Source organism: Diuraphis noxia, unplaced genomic scaffold (assembly GCF_037042655.1).
Source record: "Diuraphis noxia isolate RWA-SAM2 unplaced genomic scaffold, SU_Dnox_SAM2 contig0004, whole genome shotgun sequence".
NCBI lineage: Eukaryota > Metazoa > Arthropoda > Insecta > Hemiptera > Aphididae > Diuraphis > Diuraphis noxia.
Genome location: NW_028301714.1, coordinates 66706439 through 66728273, shown reverse-complemented (window position 1 = coordinate 66728273; position 21835 = coordinate 66706439). Strand labels below are relative to the sequence as shown.

Genomic DNA, 21835 nt, shown 5'->3' with positions numbered 1-21835 from the left:
ATAAGGAATAAGGTAAATATTGTTATTCTACTTAAAAATGTTTAATTGCAACTTAATACCTTAATTTATTTATTTACACATTATTTAATATATATCATTGGAAATATAAATAGATTTGGCTATTATAAATCCTAAAAGCTGTCGCCTATTTAATATTACAACTCAATTTATAATAATCTAGGTATTTAATTTAATCTATATTTTTAAAAACCAAAGACCTTTTAGGTTATAAAATAATTTAAAAAAATACTAGTTCATTTTATGTATATATTAGTGGTAACATACTAGCAAGGAATTTTTTTACAGATTGATGGTTTCGTAAATACATTATTATAAATGTATAAATTATTTATTTATCTATTTGTATGGTTTTATTATTAAATGTATTAAAGTTCTTATATTTTTACATAATAATTAAAAAAAAAATGTTTCCTGTCTTTAAAACAAAAGATAAATTTAAATCTCTGTCAATACTCAATACCTTAAAAATACAAATTAACTGCACTAACTTAATTCCAAATTTTAATAAGCTTATGAAAACTAAAAAAATATATTGTTCATATTAAATCATACTAGTATTTCAATTCTTGAAATTTGTCTTGTTCTATTGTTTATATTAATAGTTTCAATTTTAAAAGAAATAGATAATGTATGAAAAAATTGTATCTTAACATGTTTCATAAAACATATTTCAAAACTTCCCCTCTGTCCACATATAAACTAGTTGATGACCACTAACGGCACTTTTCACTGGTATATATATATGTAATAATTTAAACTTTTAAGAAATAGTATAGGGCATTGCCTAAGGAAGCTCTTGTAAACTGAGAACGGTTTTGATCCTAAGAAATTAAATATATTATGTCTTAACTGTTTCAAAAGATTCTAAAATTCTGATAAATTAAATCAATCAATGTTTCAATAACATGTAGTTATCACTGCGCTGCTAATAATATACTTAATGTTCAAAAGTTTATACTAATTAACAATTATATTTTTGTCAATACTCTAAATTCCAATAACTATTATACATTATTAAGGTCTGCTTTTTATTCATGCAATGTATTTATTATATATTAAATTTATTACTGAATCAATTACATAAGTTACCAATAATAAAACGTAACTTTTATTTTAAACATTGTACTATTGACTATTGTTATTAGAAATGAAAATTGTTGTGATTTTAAAATTATATATTAAAATGCATATTCTACTTTACTTTTAAATACATTAAATTGTGTGAAAAATATAATACTATGTTAAAAAATATTAAGTAAAATCTAAACATTAAACATATTTTGTATATCATTATATAGACAACAATTTGAATTTCAAATTACTAATTTTTCATGTACATTATAGTATTATATTATTAATAAATAATTGTTTGAAATATATTTGTAAATGTCTGAATTTAAAATTATAAATAACCTGTTACTTTTATAATAATCCACTCACATATTTTTGTTTATTAGAAAAACCTGGATACTTGACTAAGATTCTGAGTGAGAAAATAACTGTGAAGTATTGGTTTTTGTACATAAATACATTTTTAGTGCAAGAGATGCTTTAATTGATTTTTTTTAGATATTTTACTTTGATTGTAATAATTAAAAAATAATTTGGTAAATCTCGGCAAAAAATTATAATAAAATTAAAATATACAATAAACTATGCAAGTATAATTGGTTTTAGAATAATCCTGTAACTACTGGAAGTTTTTATCCTAAGTATTTTAGAATAAAGCATCGAAATTTTGCAGAGATTGTGGTAGAGAAAAATAAAAGTATAAGGCATTGTACACACCATTATTCATTCTTCATCTACCTCACTAATAAAATAAATAAGTAGAAAACACTTATTTGTACAAGATAAAGTTTACACATCTTCAAAACAATACAATATGGAATCTTATATTGTGTTATTGCTACATATATTTTTTTCAACCAATGGTTGGTAATCATAGATTTTTGAACTTTATTCCATAATAACAAGAATTTAAAATTAAATCTGGACTTGAATTATTCAAAATACAATATGTATATTTAATATTCAATTTTAAATTAAATTTATTTTATATTAAAAAAAAAAAAAATATATATAAGAAATATACAGACAAAATTAAAAAAAAAAAACATGGATGTATTTCAAACATTAAACAACTCTTCTAACTTCAAAAAATCGTTTTAAATAATAAACTTGACCAATAGTCATTGAAAGCAATACAAATGATTCAAAGAATGACCACATCACAACACGTTTATTTGTAGATTCATTAATAGCCCTGTGATTTCTATCGCGCACATTCATATATTCTTGTTCGTGCTTAACACTAGTTAATGCAGATCCCAGATTTCGAAGCATTGTTTCTAGTTTTTTATGTTCGCCTTCTTCACCAGCTGTAAAACGATAATATAAATTATTTTTAAAATATTGTATAAAGAATAACACAACTACAGAGATTTACATAATTTTAAGCAGAAATTGACTGTTTTATTTTAATTATAACATAAGTATGTTCTTTTAAAGTAATTGGATATATGCTATCACAATACAATAGCAACAGTCAACAGACACTTAAACCATACGAGGATTACATCTGGACAGTAATAAATTATGAAGTCAAATGTAACAGTTTGATGATTATAGGCATAGACTAGTTGAATTTGTTTGAAGTCAATTAATTTTCTAATTTTCAAATTAACAAAACAAATAAGTACCTATATTTTAACTGCAGTTTTTGCCTCATTTTAAAATTAAAATATAAAACTAATTTATTCAATTGTATCATAATTACTTGGACTATCTTTTTCTAGATCTACTTTTTCTGGTTCAGTTACTTCCATACTGAATAGCACTACTTTTGGTGTCATTGTTGACATTTGATTACTGAAACAGTATGTGTATGCCCCTTTCTTAGTTGCAGCAAATGTATACTTTCCACTAGACTCCCTCAATCCTTCATATATCAATTCACCATCTGGATCAATTATTTTGACATCAATATCCAGGAAACCACCCTCGGATATTTCATACATTAAACCTAGAAAAAAAAATGAATAAATATTACAATAATCAATAATGTACATTAGGATACTGCTCATTTGTGTAAGACTGCAATGACAAACAACGTACCTAATTTGGAGCCGACTTCGACTTTGTCGAAAAAACATTCCTCGGCGTGAGCATCAACAGTCAAAAAATAGCTCAGCCCTTGTTGAAATACGCTGAATAGTGTAAGGAACTGAGTTAAATACAACAGAGGTTTCTGCATTTTTACGCTACACGTCGTCTAATTATATTCAAACACCTACGTCAAATTAACATGACATCAAAACTAATAATCTAAAATGATGAACACGAAATTATGTGGAAATAACTTAACGTTTAACACTAATACACTATTCTAGTATTCTACTACAACAGCAGGCTCTACATCATCCACATATTAGTGTTCGGTGTTGGTGTTATTATCATCGATATCGTTACAGTTTTGATATGATACACGTCATCGAATGAAAACAACCGAACAAGTTATACCACAGAAGTCATACTCAAACTGTTCGAATGTCTTTTTGTACGAAATTATTTGATCTTCAGCATATTCTGACGAAGTGACGACCGACGATACAATATCCCATAGGCAAATTCGAAATTACAACAGAATAACATAATAATATTAAGAAGCTTTGTTCATGATAAACTAGTATTATACTAGAACACATGGTCTCTAGTATAATACTAGTATAACACATGGTCTGAGAAAAGAGGTATCGAATTTTCAACTCGATTTCATAAGTTAATCACTGTTAATTGCGTACGGATATGAAAAACAATCTTAAGCAAAGACGTGTGTCAACTAGTGAACCAGCAACCTCTATACTTGTAAATTTCCGATGGGTAATGATATTTTATAGTTTTATTTCTATTATTACTATTGTTTGTTGGTATTTTTTTTTTTTTTTTTAATTGGTAACGGTTAACGGAAGAGATTTAACTTAATTTTAATTTCAAATACATAAATACATCAAACACTTTTATACTATTAATAAATTATACTACCTGTATAATTTCTCCAGGAAACTAATTTGAAAATCTCCAAATTATCAAATAATTTTTCACTCTAACTTGTACCTACATAACTGCAGCTGTTCATATTGGTATAAATCAACCTGTTCGGCTTAATACTTATTTAAACCTCGTTGACTCGTGTTTTTTTTTTTTTTTTGCTCTTTCCATATTTATGAATAACATAAAAACAAATGATAGGTACGCCGTATATAAATATGCAAGGCTGGGCAAGTTAATGATTTTTTTTAACTCAGTTAAGTTAAGTTAAATTAAAATCTAAATCAAGTTAATTGTTAAAAGTTAATTCAAAATGTTCCATCAATTGAATTAAGTTAAGAGTTAACCAAAATTTAATATTAACTTTTTAACTCAAGTTAAGTTAAAAAAAGTTTCTTGTTTGCTTATAGGTAAAATTAAAATAATCGGTACCTAAAATTTTTCATGTTATTAGACCAAAGAACTATTACTATTTTATGTGTGCAAAAGCTAACAGTACACATTTTGTTAGCATATACTTATAACCTTATAAAATGTGTACCTACCAGCAATTTGTATTCCTACAATAGTTCACAAAATTAAATTAAATTAACTTAACTTGTTTAAATGTAAAATTAACTCAAGTTAATTAAAAGTTAATTTAAAAGTTCCTAAAGTTATTAATTAAGTTAGTAAACATAAAAAAAAATAACTTATTAAGTTAAAAAGTTAAATTAACTTAACTTTTTAACTTAACTTTAACTTATTAACGCGTTAATGCCCAGCCTTGTAAATATGATAGTATAAAAATCCGATACGGTTAATATTAAATATTAAAAAAATTTTTTGATTTACATCATAATCATAACTAAAATCGTAATTTTTATCGTTTCAATAATATGCCCACCTATCCAATTTCGTAAAAATTTGAAGTTCAAATGATGTTGACGACTTTGCATCTTTTTCGGAACATCATTATAGACGTTAGGTACTCTCCTATAGCCTAATATGTATTTCAAGAAGTATTAATCAACTTATTATCTAGTTATCTATATTCTATACAACTAATAAAATAAGGAAATCGTTGTTTGAGAATTTGAGTTAATTTACGCATGAATATCCAAATCTAACTACAAACGCTCGTAAAAAATGAATTTGACTTTCGGATAAAACTTTGTTTTTTAAAAATTTAGGGAAGCATAAGAAGAATCTAGTACCTACTAAATTTGAAAAACTCAGGTAGGTACGTGTAGAAAATAAAAAAATTTCAAATAATTTGTTACTTAATAATTTGCCAATTTTCGTGATTTTGTTAACATTTTAACTTAAGACACTCGTAAAAATGTATTGTTGTTGTACAATTAACCTCTTTTTTTAATTTTTAGTAACAAATACTTATGAGGAACGAAGTCTTAAATTTTTATGTTTTTTGATTGAATGAGAAATTTAGCATCGACAATAATTTTAAAAAAACTTATACAAAACTCCCATTTTTCTTATGTCTATAAATAACTAAAATAACACACAAAGTCGCAATATTTCGAAAAAGGTGTAGTGCTTAGAAATCACTTATTTAAACATTCATTGAAAATTTCATCTATTTATGGTTAGTTTTGAAGAATTACATTAGAAAAACAAAACGAAAATGTGTTTTACGTAAAAAAAACTCAGTTTTTCCTTGTGTTTTTCCGTTTATTTTAGAAAACTAGGTAGGTATTGGAAATTTTTTTAACAAGTTAGTTAAAAAGTAGTTTGTAGAGTTATACATTATTTTTATTGTTAATAAACTCGTGATCAGCAAAAGCCTTTTTTAAATATTTTATATTCTTGGATGTGGAGTGCTAATTATTATACGTAGTTACATTTTCAATTGTTATTATAATATTATAATCTTCGGCGCTAACCTTCACATTTTTAGATAATAATATATTTTGGATTTCTATATTTTGGGCTTCTATAATTTGGGCATCACGTTTGAAATGTTATATATTTGTGAGCAATAAATTTGATTTGGGAGAGCTTGAGGGGTTAAGCCTACTAACAAATTCCCTTTTCATCTGGTGCATAGACACACGTGTACATTATAACAGCCCCCAAATTTTAAACTCAAATATCGCCTATATTGTGAACCCTGTATTATTATTACTTATACTATATTATAGCGCCATCAACTTGAATTTATCATAGAGCCACAGAGCCGCTAGTCATCAGTCAAAACTTATTTTATACAAAGTTATAATTTTGAGATTGTGATGTAATTCAAAAATAAATATCTGTACGTTGTATAATAAGACTTTTATCTTTTCATCAATCATATGTGTATTAACATTTTCTAGATGTAAATATGTGATACGTATCTACCTATAATTTTCAAAATATTTTAGCTCTTATTGTCCTATTTGGTTTAGTTGATGAGTATTAATTTAAAACTTAAGATTACTGCAGCTTGTAAAATATGTTCTAGCATATTGACCAGACTCAATGACAAAGGACAACATAAGTGGAGATTTATGAAGAGAATTTTCGATCACAGCACTATACCATGGGCAGTATCTGTCCTGCTGGATTGTATTATAACTTAGAAGTAATCACATTGTACCCGAGTTTTGATATTGCTATGTACTATGTACTTGAGTGGTTAATACTATTTGTAGTATCAAACCTGCAAGTTCTCACTATATAGATTCGTTTCGAAGTCGAATATAGCCAATATAGGTACTCGTAATAAGTCGTAGGTCAATATGTCATATTATTCAGCCAAATAGACAGATATATGTAGGTAATCATTAAGATTTCATCGCATTATATACGGCCTGTACAATATAATATGTATAAGTGTATAACTATTATTTTTTAAATAAAATTGTTTATAGAACAATCCTAAGTGTCTATACTCCGTACCAAATAAGAGCGCACCGGGCGGCCACATGCAAAACCGGTTTTGTGACGTAAATTTGGTGCGCTCTTATTTGGTACAAGGTATACACTCATTATTTTTAAATTTCAAATATTTTTAAAATAATTGTTTACATAGTTTGATGTTAAGTATATCAAAACAACAATTCTAAAAAAATGCTATATTGTATTATTTTTATTATATTTATTTGTTTACTTTTTGAAGGACTCCGTTGATTTTTATTTCATATATAGAAGCAGAATATTGTTTGAAATATTTTGATCTACACAGATAAAATTTCGGACTAGTAGTTCGTTGATAAGCATTTAAAATTTAAAAAATAAGTGTAACATTTTTCTAGGACCGAAAGTTAAATATATACCTAACAAAGTAATGAATATATATTTTATGGTCATAAATTTAATTTAATTCATAATTGCTAAATATATTAATTTAACAATATGTATCTATACGAACAAACAACTTTTAATCCGCAGTTTCCAGTTCATATATATTATGTTAGTTCGTGATTTTAGTACAAATTATACATTTTACTCGCGGGCCACACAAAATTTCAATGAAGGCCGAGGATCTTAACCCTTGATTTAAAGTATATATGAGCGGAGTAGAGTGGTACAGTCGTATATTGGTAGATCCGACAATGTTGTAAATGTTGTCTACTACAATTCCACTAATTAAAACTTTAAACACTATTACAAGTTACCACATTAGTGTTAATGACATTTAATGCAACACAACATTTTTGGTAAGTACATGCATTTATGTAATAGGACACAGGTGTGTATATCTAGTAATTTCATTAGGAGGGTCAACAAAGTGTATTTTTTAAATTTTTAGCCCTATTTAAAATTTCATCAAACGTTAGTATAAATAGGTACTTATGTTAGCTTTTGACGGAGAATCATTTACACCGTCTTCCTATACTTGGGTTCGCCTTTGATGATCCAATGTGGTGTCCTCAGGCTTCTGAATATAATGATTATTAATTACTGTATTTTATATTTATAAATAGTAACTTAACTAAAATATCTTGTTTGAGTTTGGATTCATTTTACCTAATAAAAACCTATAATTATTATTTTTTCAAAGATACTCGATTTTTCTATATCAAATGTAGGTATTTTTTGGTTATTATAGAGATTTCAATAAGCTAGGTAGTCACCGGAGGGAGTCTCTAATTTTTTTATCGTAGTATAAGAAGTACGTCGATCTGTTTAGATTTATCTTTATATCATGCAGGTCAAGAAAAGTATATATCCAAATTTTCCACAAGCAGAAAAAGGCTCTTTATTGGTCACTTAATATTGTTAGCACCCTCTACAGTTTCTCGTCTATAAAATAAATGTAACCGTATCAATGTATCATATCATATTAGTATAATAGGTATTCATAATAATTTACCTTTATATGTTCACATATTATTGTACTGATGTTATTCATACTTGGTACTTGAGATATTTTAAAGTGAAATGATAAGTTGTATTATCTCTAGACTTTATTATGAGAGTCAGAGATTAATTCAATGAGTGAATAATAGGACGTGCATGATAAAATTTCATAGGGACTACTGCGAGTTTGTAAATAACAGGGCGTGGTTTAACAACAGTAATTGGACAATAGGTATACTGGCACTGCACTGCGAAGCATATTGTATTATTATATTTTATTACGACTCCACCATAATATGTACCTACTGCAGCAGCAGCAATTGTATTTGTATATTAGAATTGTATTATTTGTGTGTTACATACTAACATTCAGTTATTTATTATAAAAAGTACGATCAAAACACTTTTTTTCAAAATTTTTTTTTTTAAGAATTGTGAGAGGTGCGATTCAATTATATTATTTTTTGCAGTCATTGTACACGTATTAAATAATATTACACTTACTGCTAAAAAATGTCAGATCCAACGGAAAACATATGTCCTGAGATAAACAAGGATCAAGTCGAGGACATCTTGAAAAACGATTACGGTTTTATCAATGGAAAAATCCAGGAATTGGATGGTTACGATGATAAAAACTATTACATTACAGTACGTATGATTAAACATTTTATGGTATACCAACCAATTAGAAGGTAGGTATAGATATGAACCTAATTAATAAGAATGTTTAAAATTTGAACACACATATTTTTATATTTCATCACAAGCTCTATGTAAATACAAATATCACACAAATTATGTTATAGTTTTTAAAGGTAGTAGTAAGGTACATTAAATCAGCATCTTAAATTTTTAATCATGGCATGAAGGATATACTAAATCATTTTCGAACTGTTCTTTTTGCGTACCGCATCGGTATAGGTATGTCGTAAATGTATGGTACTATATGCTATTATGGCAACGTGACCATAATTTTTTTCTTCAAAGCGGGATACCTGTACATTTTAATAAGAAAACCATATAATTTTGCGTAAAATAACAATTTTTTTTATTGAAAAAAAAACATTAATTGTTTATATAAAAGATTACAACAGAAGAACCGGGTTGTTATCTATACCGGATCATTTGTCGCCGGATATTATTTATCGGTTTAAATGACGTGTCACGAATCATAATAGACTACTCCCAACAATCTAAGTACCTACTTTATGGGTTTTAGTGTTTTACAGTATTGATTATATATAAATATAATATATAAAATGTATACATAATACATAGGTAATATATATATACATAATAATATAGTGTGTGATTATAACAAAATAATCAGAACTTCCTAATTTTATCTTGTATGTCAAAAATACTAAAAATTTGGCATTTTTTGGAAGAACAATGACACAATTGCAATTTTTTTTATTAATTTTGAACTGTGCAGGGATAGTTTATTGGTTTTGACAAAACCGATAAAACTATCTTAAACTAGACTAAATTTGACATTATAACAATGACCGTTTATTCTTTTTAGACTATTTGTTATATCCTAAATAATACAAACAATTACACAATAATTTTTAATTACGTTTTCTGAAGAACAATTACATTTTCACTTACGCCGTTGTTCCACCGGAGAAGCGATATACTGTAAACTGTATAGATATATTGTGATACGTGAACAATAAATACCTACCACAAGTCGACAGTTCTTAAAGCGGGACATTTTTAGGTCCTTTAGCGACAGCGGGGCACTTATCTCGAAAGCGAGACATATAGTCACGTTATTATTTTATGGTATATATTATAATTGACTAAAAACAAAACTATACTCCGTCAGCTGTTCAGTGAGAGAACACGCCACTACGGTCCTAGGAAATCGGTTGTGCGCATCCCCATACAAGTTTACAACATCCTGCCATATTGCCCATATTGGAATCGCTCTCGTTAGCACTAAAACGCACTGTTAGCACTTAGCAGGCTGCGGAGCGCGGTCCAGTGAGAATGCGCAGAATCGGCATGATCTCTCATTGTCATTGAGCAGAGTATCTACCTATATTGTATAGTTTTAATTTTCAATATTAATAGTTTTCGATGTTTTTATGATGATCGATTTGTAAAATATTTATTGTATATAATATTATTCATACATTATAAGAACGTTTCTGGCATTTATTTATTACGAAATTAATATTCGTCGTACAATCGTCGTATTTCTGGTCGTCTGGTGGCTAACGTTCATTTAATATTTATAAAATATAATTTATTTCCCTTACTACTGGGTTCAATGGTTATGCGCTGAGCTAAATTAATCATTATTGCTTTCAATTTTATTATCCAGACATCCGGTTGTAAATATTTTGAAGCTATTTCTTATTCTATAGTACCTATTCATGTTTTACCAAACATTTATTTCGAGAGGTAGTACCATAGTGGAAGAGGGGGTTGCATGCGGAGAAATTTCAGTGGCGTACTACCGGGGGGGGATAACCCCCCTCGAAACTCAGGTCTAATAAGTACGCCACTGAGACATTTACTTCTCTCCTGAAATTCTCAATGCTTATATAGGACTATGGGAAGATTCTACATGTACCAAATTTTATAAGACCATATTCCGTGTATTATGATAAAATTTTCAAAATATTTTGAATTTTTTTGAGCCATTTATAAGCATGATAAATTTGCTTTCATTTAATTTTTTTTTTTTAATTATAATCGATAATTAATATTTTGTTCGGTGAAAAAACTTGAAAAATTAATACGAGGTTCCTCATAAAATTTTCTGTTTCTAACAAAAAAAAAATAAATAAATAAAATAACAGTCTTATTATTTTTTTTTTTTTTTTTTTATGAGGGTTTAAACTTAATATTTACGAAATTGAATATTCATTTATTGTCGAACAATTTTCTTATATTACTATAATTCAAAAACGTAAATTTTACATGTGTTTTATATCATTTTCAAAATATTATTGATTCATTTATATAGAAATCATATTAATTTTTTTTATACATTTTGAAAAATTATTTACGTTGCGTTAAAAAAACTTTAAAAATTCAGTATAACTGTATAAGTTATTACAATAGCAATTAATATTTTTTCAGGACAAAATTCATCAAAATTGTTGAAAATATATAAATTACCTTATTAAGTTATTTGGTTGTAATTAAAATAGGTATTATTTGTGAGCATTTTATACCGCCAATTACATTTTAAGGTACAATGATTTAGGAAAAAATTAATTTAACCTTCTACTGTGTTACTAATAGTAAAATAAATTACCTTAATACTTATCGCAATAATATTATAAAATATAGGCTGACACACTTGAATTGGCTACTTATAAAATTAAAAATATTATCTAACTAGATTAAAATTTCTTCAGTCCTTTAAATTTTGATGCTTTAGAATGATTTACCATCATAATTATAATATATTGATATTTGAACAATATTGAATAACAAATATCGACATATTGATGTCATTTGCATTCCTAGAATCAAATAGGATGTTTCCTAAATTATTCGTACATATAAGTATATAACATATATACAGGATGTAACAGTACTATTTGAAAAATATAGTAATATTTGTAATGGAAATTTGTTAAATAGTCCTGGTACAAGAGTTACACCTTATATATATATATAAATTATATTATTATATAAGACTAGATATATGAGAATGAGATAATGATATATAGATATAGTCATTTTTATACTACTCATAATGACATAACTACATAAATACATAATGTATAATTATTATTCACAATAAAGTAAGGTTACTTTATCATGTAAATATATCAACATTGTTATCATATACATTTATATAGGTACCTATATTTAAATCATTCTAATTTCTAAATATTAAATAAGTCATAAGTAAAAAAAATTTAAATTAATCCTGTATGGCCTTAGAAAAAATATGTTTACAAAACATTTTGAGGTCTCTTTTGATCTACTCTTCAAATATTCTCCAATAGATACTTTTAGTAATTATTCTGCAATCAAACATTTATAACAGATTTTTAATTTGTATTTTGTTTAAACAGGATGTTGAAAATTGCATTGAAAAAATTGAATTTCCGGCTGACGGAATAGTCATAAAATTCATAAACTCAATAGACTCGAAGAATTTGTTACTACTAGATGCACAAACCAAACTTACTCAGCATCTTGGTTAGTCTTTTTAAGACGGTTAAAAATTATTAAATACAAATTTTGTTTAGTTCATATAGGCATAAAAGGTATTTAGGCCTCTAATTTCATGTTAGAATATACTACCTATATGTTATGATATGTATAATATAATACATACGACTATAAAATATTTTAAGAGTTAATACATTGATACCTTATTATTTTTAAAAATAGAGCGTTATGGAATACACTGTCCAATACCTGTGTTCAATAAATATGGAGAAAGTTATCGATCTATCATTCTAAGTAAGTGATGAAATTACTTTTTGATTTTTTCAAAAGGGGCTTTATGCATTGGCGTAATTCCATTAAATTTCAGCAGGTTCAAAACTTTTATCGGTCCAGTAATTATAATGACAAATTAAATTATATATAAAGTTAATTACTTTGCTACTTTAGATAGGTATCTTTTTATATTTGATAACAATATAAAATAAAATAAATATCAAAATATGTATATTTTAAACGCTGTATGTGGTGTATTTGTACCATAACATACCATTATACATATAAAAATATAATATTAAGGTATATGAAATGAATTATAGTGGAACAATATTTTTAAAAAGTTTATTAAAATGTTATAGTATAAATATAGTATGTAGATGTAGTGCTTTAATAAGCATAAAGTTCAGCACCTGCAGGTACAAAAGCACATCTTTGAAACTGTTACATAATACCAGGTGCAAAGGCACCCCCATAATTAATGGCACTGGTTTTATGATAAATTATGTATAATAATACTAAGTTCTATAAACTATACTTTAGAGTTTTATGCTTGTTTTTAAAGATGATAAAAAGCATGCAGTCAAAGTCTATAAATATATAAAAGGAGAAACTATGAACAAAATTAAAATTAATTCTGAATTATCTGCCAATTTTGGTTTTTATGTTGGTAATTTAACATCAATTTTAAAGGTATGTATCTGGATATTTTTTAACTTAATATGTAAGAGAATATCTTAAAAGTTAAAACTAAATTTATTATATATTTATTACAATGATATTTAGAAATTTGATCACGATGGATTCCATCGAAGTCATTTGTGGGCTCTAGAGAAATGTCCAGAAGTTCTAAAATTTGTAGATGTTTTTGATCAAGAAAAACAGAGACAAACAATTACAACAGTATTAAACAAATTTCAGTTTAATGTTTTGTTAAAAGCTGACAGTCTTGAAAAAAGTTTAACTTAAAGTTTACTTTACTAATACAATTATTACTTTGTTTAAAACAAATTTTTATTTTAGGTGTTATTCATGAAGACCTCAATATGAATAATATAATCATAAAAGACAACAAAATATTTGGTATTATAGATATAGGTGATGTTGTCTATTCATTCACAATTTTTGATTTTGCTGTTGCATTAAGTTATCTAATTATGCACGAATTTAAAGAAAATAATGCCAAGTTATCTGATATACAAATTAAAAGTTTTGTTGAAGCTTATGAAAAACAGTACAGAAATTTAAACGATTTTGAAGTCTCAATAATACATGTAATTGTATAAATTAATTATTATTTATTTATTTTAATATATAAAGTTGCTTATAATTTTTAAAATTTTAAAATTACATTATAATTTTATTTCAGACTTGTATATGTGCCAGAATTTGTCAAAGTTTGGTTTTGGGTAAAAAATCAAGTCTGAGAGATTTATCAAATAATTATGTATTATCTACACAGAAGAACGGATGGAGGGTATTAGAAGAATTAATGAATATTGAAGAAGATAAATTTGTTATGTTACTGAAAAATTAATTCGAGAAAATTATATTTAAAAAAATTTTACCATCATTATTGGATTTAGATTTATATAAATTAAGACAATTCTATAAATACTATCATTTGATACATCAATTAATCACAAATTAATAAATTGTTACTTAATATGCTATACCTATATTTAACTTTCTTAAATCCCTTAATATTTCTTTCAATCTTCACCCTATTTGAAACCTACTATAAAAATGGGTAATCACCTTTATTTTTAAGGATGGCTTCAGATTATAGTCAAAGTATTATGCTAATTATATATTTACTGTTATTGTTTAGTTATTTTACCCTCTGCAGCAAAAGCCATTTGGATTTATAAAATATATTTACAATATATTACATACAATTAAAGATTATAAATCTTTTGCAATAATTAGTCATATAATTTATTTATTTATTTGTACGTGATGAAATCGACAATTAATTTACTTGAGTCCGGGGTTATATTGATGTGAAAATATATACTCTTATAAATCATTATTTTTCTAATTTATATATATATATATGAAGATGGGATATATGAGTAAATTTTATCCATTTTGATTTTTTACAACTGCCGGAACAAACAACATCCTAAATAATAATTATCAATGTTAAGCACAATTGAAGATATATAAGGAATATTTTTAATCGTGATATTAAAGTATATCCAGATCATTTTGGTACATAATATATCTATCTGTTTAGATCTTTCGTGAATCTATGAAATGAAATAGTGGAAGGTGATATTATACCATAAGGATTTCAGTTAGACACTGTCAAACTGCTAAGACCTTTTTTGATACCGTTATTATTACTGTAATTCACTTTTTTAACATTCATTACTACTACCTATTAGTATTAACACTGCTGTAACTTGTAAGTAGTAATATTTATGATAAATATTTAACAATATATGGGAACACGAACACAATGTAGAGAAGAAATAATATAATAATAATAATAATAATAATTAGTAGTTGATAATGTGAGTGAGAATTTCTCAATTTCAACTAGATTAAGGAGTAAAATAAACTACTATTATAACAATCTTGGGCCAATCATAAATTCATAAAATTTTGTTCGCCATTTTCATAGATTTGTAATAGACAATAGTAATGATTCCAGATTCGTAAAAAATAAGAATTAAAAACTCTATTGATATTCGATGGTCTAATGTCTATCCATTCCATATTCCATCCCTATTTCTATCTCCATTTTAGTACAGACAGTGTAATCAGTGTATAGTGTCTTGTATTATTGTATAGGTATAGTATTTTGCCTTAACCTAACTTATATTAGTCGATTTTAATCATGATTGTTGTGGATAATCACTATGGTAATTTTTATAATATAAATAACAAAATTAACGCTTATTGTTATTATAAATTACTTACTAAGTTTTAAGTTATCACCTTAATTTGCATAAGACAAAAACAATAAGTTATGGCATTAGCCATATGTTGGTGTGGGGCATGAATTAAGATATACTTATTTAGATATATCTTAATTCATGGGCGACTCATACAGTCATGATATAACAACATGGTATAACTACATGATCGTAACCACGATTAAAGATAATATGGTTGCCCAACGAACTATGATAAGAAACAATTTAATGGAGCTCATAAATTCTTTTATTATCAACGATACCCTAGAAACTTTCACTAGCTCTCATAGAATATGAATTAAGCATAGACCTTATACTCTGAGTATAAGGTCTATGGAATTAAGTACTAGGCATCTGAATTCAATAATGTTCTGTGATAACAGTGATAATATGCACAATGCACAATATTTTCCCGCGAAAATATGAAAAAGTAAACGTGATTAAAAATACGAACTTTTCAACGATTTTTACAATTTATTGTGATTTCGTGATTCGTAATTTTAGTGTTAATTGTACTTCTAGTAAAGAAATATCTACTTTTGGTGTTTTACTTTGACATTTGAATGTAACGTGCATCAAACTGATATGCTAACTGATATATGTAGTACGTTTGTCATAATGAGAATGAGACAGTATACATATATTAAAAATCAGATGAATAAAAAACAAAATAAAACTAAAAAAAAATTATCAAAACTCGTAGGTAGTTAGCTAAAATTATAATTTACATTACATACAGAAAGTGACGTACCTAAGTACTTTATTAATTAATCGTTAAAAATATATTGTTTTTAATTTGTGTCAAAACATAATATAAATGTGTTACAGACTTACAGTATCTATCATTCTGTGTTTTTAATACTTTTTATAACATACATAAATTACTAAATTAGTAATATGAAGATAATATGATGAAAGGTAGTATAATATTATCAATTAAAATTATTCAAATTTGTGATTCAATATTTTAACGTTTGGAGCGCCAGTTCTCGGTTCTACTTGTTGTGATAACAAGGAAACTCGAAGAGTCACTTTATTATGCTTCGTTGTGCAACCATATTATCTTTAATCGTGCTCGTGACTCGTATCATGATCATCGATTGCGTTAAAATAATATATCGATAGTTGCAACAAATTTTTTTATCGATACTACACTGTTTATGATCTTACTGATCTTAGGTTGTTTTCAATCCTGAATCCATTTTGTTTTGGAATTTGGACGTATTGGTCCGCTTTCGTTACTCCTCCGTTTAGCATAAGTCTTGAAATTTGAATCGGTGAGTGATTTGCGAATGTGATACTACACGTTACATTATAGAATTTTATATATTATAAATTAATAATTATATAAAATATTATAATTTTTGGTACCTTAAAAATAAAGAATGGTGAAGACTGAAATGGATTATGCAACAGCTAAAGACAGGCTGTTTTCCGCCTAAATACGTAACTATATTTATTTATTTACTATCATTTTTATTTGTATAAATTATTAGATAATAATAATACTAGGTATTTACTTTTTAGTTAACTTCAAGTTTTTAACTTTTTTTGTGTATAATTTGTATAGTTTTCGCTGTAACTACTAGAATCCAATCGTTATTGAGTTTTATTTTCCATTGACGTTTGATGATTTTCAGTACCGTGACATCTATTGTGTTAGTTTTACAATTTAATAAGTGAGTGTGATCTACTTTTACATAGTTTTTTTTTAAATATTGATGTAATTAAATTAAAATAATCAAATATATTGTTTATTTATTAGTAAATTAATAATTAATATTTCTAGGTATTTTAATGGTTTTATTGTGCTACAGTGTGAATGACTGGATTGCCTAAAGATTTTAAGTCAAAAAAAATCACTGTAAAAATTGATAATATGAAACGCAGAAGCTATGGTGATTCTCCTCCAATGTCACGTAAAAAACGACATAGCAGTGTTAACAGGTATGATGGTAGTTCAGATGAGCGAGGATCCCCTGAACGTGTACGTCGTAGAGCTCGCTCGCCACCCAGTCCAAGACCATCTAGGTATTCAGAACGTGACGAATTTGGCCGTTCTAGGGATTTGGATCGATCACATCCCACTTACAAAGTGTTGTGTGTAAGTGCTTTACATCCAAAAGCAAGTGATGAACAAGTCAAAGAAACATTGTATAGAGAATACCGCAAATTTGGCGAATTTTCTGTTAGGATATCACATGAACTAGATGAAAGAGTGGCATATGTGTGTTTTAGAAGCTCAGATGATGCTAGAGATGCCAAACACAGTAAGCCTAGAATAAGTTTGTTTGATAAAATAGCTTTAGTTACTCCTGTTTATGAAGGGCGTAGTTCTAGAGATCATTACGAACCAAGAGCTAGACGTTCTCGATCTCGAAGTTTTTCCCCAGATTTTGATCGATACTACCATAGATCTCCTATTCCTCAAGAATTTCATAGACCACATCCAGCTGATAGGTTTTATGAAAGGTTACCATATGGTCCTCTTCCTCCCATGTTGCCGCCTCGAGATTTCCGAGAAATGGGTTTGCCACCATTACTTCCTCATGAACTTATGTTACCTCGAGGACCGTTACTACACCATGTGGCTCCTATGCACCCTCATTTAGGACCGATTCATCCATTATATGGACCGCCAAGACATTTTATGCCTCCATTTAGACCACACCCTCATCCTCACTTGTTGCATGACAAAAAAGATAAATTTCCAAACTATTTGCAACACATTCCACCAGAAGACGACCCGTTAGCCACACGAACATTGTTTGCTGGAAATTTAGAAATTTCTATTTCGGATGAAGAACTTCGCCGTATATTTGGTAGATATGGAGTTGTTGAAGATATTGATGTTAAAAGACCATTGCCAGGAACAGGTAATGCATATGCATTTGTTCGTTATCAAAATTTAGATATGGCTCATAGGGCCAAAGTTGAATTATCTGGTCAATATCTAGGCAAATTTCAATGTAAAATTGGCTATGGAAAATCTACACCAACACAACGAATATGGGTTGGTGGATTGGGTCCTTGGACATCAATTGCTCAGCTAGAACGAGAATTCGATAGGTTTGGTGTTATCAAAAAAATTGAGTATGTCAAAGGTGATATTTGCGCCTATATACAGTTTGAAAGTATTGATGCAGCTACCGCAGCTGTCAAAGAAATGAGAGGAGTGGCTTTAGGAGGCCCAGAACATAAACTGAGAACAGATTTTGCTGATGGAGGGGTCTGTGGCAGCCCTATATTAACCTATTCATCAAAGTCTAAGTCATCTCATAACGATGTTGCAGCAACTGCCGGAGATTTACGAGAACTTACAAGACGAGATGAATATCCATATGGTTGGCCAGATGGTGAGTATCCTTCCTATAGTTCTAGAGGTTATCGTAAAAATCGTTCAGAATACGGTGAAGAAAGCAAAGAATTTGGCAATTATGACAACGGTCGTTCATTCAAGCAGCATTCTGTTTCTGATGTTGGTTCTCCTCGATCACCACTTCACCAATCGATTGACAGTGATGTAGAATCCGAAGAAGGAGCAATACAATCTGCAGGCCTTTTGGGTTCTGTTCGTACCCTAGGAGATTTGGCTCTTAAATGTACTGATATATGGCAAGGAAGTCTTGTATTAAAAAGCTCTCAGTTCCCAGCTAAATGTTATTTAACTTCTGGTGATCCAAATGTCATAGAATCAATGATGAAAGATGAAGATGGTAAATCAACTTTACGCATAACTCAACGGTTGCGTTTAGACGAGACAAAGTTGGAAGACGTTTCTAAACGTATAATAACTGCTGATATGCACGCCATATTTTTAGCAATGCCTTGTTCTACTAACTCAATTTCCAATGATGATGCATTAGTACAAATTAGACCATTACGTAATTTAGTATCCTATTTAAAACAAAAAGAGGCTGCTGGGGTTATATCGTTAATAACTAAAGATCCTGAACCAGCTGGTGTATTATATGCATTTCCTCCATGTGAGTATTCAGCCAAATTATTGAAACAGAGTGCAAAGAATTTAAGCAATGAAACATTAAAAGATGATCATTTAGTTGTGGTAGTAGTTAGTGGAGGTGTTTCATAATCAGATATTAATTTTTTAACTTTATTTTCAAGTATATTTACCTATTAATTATATATATACGAGACGTATCCATATTTTTTTTTATCAACAACATTTGATTATTAAATATTATTAATTACTATAAATTCTAATAACACTAGAATACATTTTAGGTTAAATATTTTTGATTCTCTACAAATTGATACTACAGTATTTATGTTCTTAATTTGAAAGCATAAGTCCACAACAAAACAAGTTATTGTGGGTTATGAAAACTGTGTAAACGTTTTTAATATGTGCTTAAAACTTAATGAAAAATTTTAGTTAAATTAATTCAAGTTTACACGCACAGTGTAATTACATATTAAACATGTGGAGTGCGTAACATATTTTATACACATTGTGCTGCTATGTCTAGTTCATAGAATATTATTATAAGTTTATTAATGTGTATTAAAGTGATTCAATATGTTTGATAACCATTTGCATAATGCATTATTTTATTATTGATAAGTGTTAATATTTATACTGATTCAATTAAACCTTTTCTCTTATATTTTTGAAAAATGGTGTAAATTATCAAGCAATCCAGTTAACTTGGATTGTTCAGTAATCTTTTTTGAAGTGTCGTAACTATTTTAGACCAAATAATTAATTTTGTGCGTTACAGTAGCTTTATAATAAAGTGTAATTCGCGATTCAACTGTTGTTCTTTTTAAAAATTATCTTAAATCATGTATAGCATATTTAATTGATTACACAATTTCTTTGATATGAAATATTGGTGTTTTTTATTACATTTTTTTTATTGGAGTTAAACATGTAAGTTTAGTAAATTTTGTGTCAGGTATCTACAATTGTTTGTTGGTGTTGTGCTCAGTGTTAACAAAGTTTGGTGTCTTATTTCTGATAAAGATATGTGTATATAATATTAGATTCAAATAGTGATTATTAAAATTAAAGATTTATAAACATTAAATTTCAATTTTATTAAATTTGATTTCAGGCTGACAACTAGAAGTCTAGAACTCAATTCTATTCATAGGCGTGCGCATAGGGTGGGCAAGGTAGGCCATGGCCCACTCTGCGAGCTGTACTGTACTTGTTATACATATTGCAACCTGATGAATTTTTATCATGAAACTCTAATAATAATATTACAGATTATAATTTTCAATGATAGTTGATAATTAATTAAATACATTGAAACATTGAACAATTTAATTGATAAAATATTTTTAAGTACCTAAATTATAATTGATTTGGCCTACATTGCCAAAAAGGTTTGCGCACGCCTATGTATTAAAAGCATTTTTTTGGAATTTCAAAAATGTTATTGATGACTAAAATTTGTAATTTTAACCGAATTTTAATATTCATTGACACTTCAATCTTGCTTCAGTCTTTATTCATTATTATTGATTTATTATGAAGTGCTTAAAATTGTCACATATTATTTATATTCCAAAATTTGTTATAACTTACTTGATGAAAATAAAATAAAATAAACATTTTCCTAATATTGTATTTTAAAAAAAAAAACTGACTAATTAGTTTAATTATTAGTCATCCTACCTACTATTAATCAAGATTTAAGGTATTATATATTAGACAGTTATGAAAACATTTAATCAGCTATTCTGTGATTTTAGTATTAAAAAAAATCCCATAGACTTGAGATGTCTTGTTATAATAAAAAAATATAAATTTTGAAATTCCTATGACTGTATATGACATTATATTACGTAGGTACTTCTTATGTAATTTGAAAGTTTTAATGATATGGCAATAGTCTCCACTTATGCACTTTAACTTTTTACAAGTGCAGGTTAATCAGCAAATATTGGTATAGCCATTGGATAAAAATAATATTGTAATGCTTGCGTGCAAATAATTACATGTATACATAACCCTCAGTATCCAGGCTTTAAAAAAATCAACGGCCTTTCATGAAACCAATGGTAAGAAAGTGTAATTATATTATTTGTAGTATTAAACAACTTGCATAGGGCCTTGAATATTTAATATTAAGATCAACCATAAATGTAAGTATATTATATGA

General features: G+C 27.3%; 3 protein-coding genes and 1 long non-coding RNA gene across 6 annotated transcripts; 3 read left to right on the top strand and 1 right to left on the bottom strand.

Annotated features, from left to right (window-relative positions):
• Nucleotides 1-2124: 2124 nt before the first annotated feature.
• Nucleotides 2125-3431, bottom strand: LOC107171837 (transmembrane emp24 domain-containing protein 2). The gene is made up of 3 exons (XM_015522097.2): nt 3139-3431; nt 2801-3046; nt 2125-2402 (listed from the first exon to the last, which is right to left on the bottom strand). Exons 1-3 carry the CDS (start codon nt 3275-3277, stop codon nt 2158-2160), a joined length of 630 nt encoding a protein of 209 aa, XP_015377583.1. The 5' UTR covers nt 3278-3431; the 3' UTR covers nt 2125-2157.
• A 96-nt stretch (nt 3432-3527) lies between these two features.
• LOC149056387 (uncharacterized) lies at nt 3528-7706 on the top strand. The gene is made up of 3 exons (XR_016191796.1): nt 3528-3903; nt 6515-7336; nt 7444-7706. It is a non-coding gene; the product is annotated as an uncharacterized LOC149056387 (long non-coding RNA).
• Nucleotides 7707-8583: 877 nt separating this feature from the next.
• On the top strand, nt 8584-14450 carry LOC107171766 (hydroxylysine kinase). 2 transcript variants are annotated; one of them, XM_015522024.2, is made up of 8 exons: nt 8584-8744; nt 8826-9006; nt 12405-12531; nt 12727-12798; nt 13343-13470; nt 13564-13735; nt 13801-14051; nt 14147-14450. In XM_015522024.2, the coding sequence occupies exons 2-8, from the start codon at nt 8869-8871 to the stop codon at nt 14312-14314; spliced, it is 1056 nt and encodes a 351-aa protein (XP_015377510.1). In that variant the 5' UTR covers nt 8584-8744; nt 8826-8868; the 3' UTR covers nt 14315-14450. The 2 variants fall into 2 exon arrangements, with proteins under 2 accessions (XP_015377510.1, XP_089084074.1); XM_089227948.1 differs by lacking the exon at nt 8584-8744 and having other exon boundaries at nt 8751-9006.
• A 2384-nt stretch (nt 14451-16834) lies between these two features.
• On the top strand, nt 16835-20552 carry LOC107172211 (RNA-binding protein spenito-like). Of its 2 annotated transcripts, XM_015522501.2 has the most exons (4): nt 16835-16978; nt 17086-17147; nt 17272-17380; nt 17491-20552. In XM_015522501.2, exon 4 carries the CDS (start codon nt 17524-17526, stop codon nt 19792-19794), a length of 2271 nt encoding a protein of 756 aa, XP_015377987.1. In that variant the 5' UTR covers nt 16835-16978; nt 17086-17147; nt 17272-17380; nt 17491-17523; the 3' UTR covers nt 19795-20552. The 2 variants fall into 2 exon arrangements, with proteins under 2 accessions (XP_015377987.1, XP_015377993.1); XM_015522507.2 differs by having other exon boundaries at nt 16897-17147.
• Nucleotides 20553-21835: the final 1283 nt, after the last annotated feature.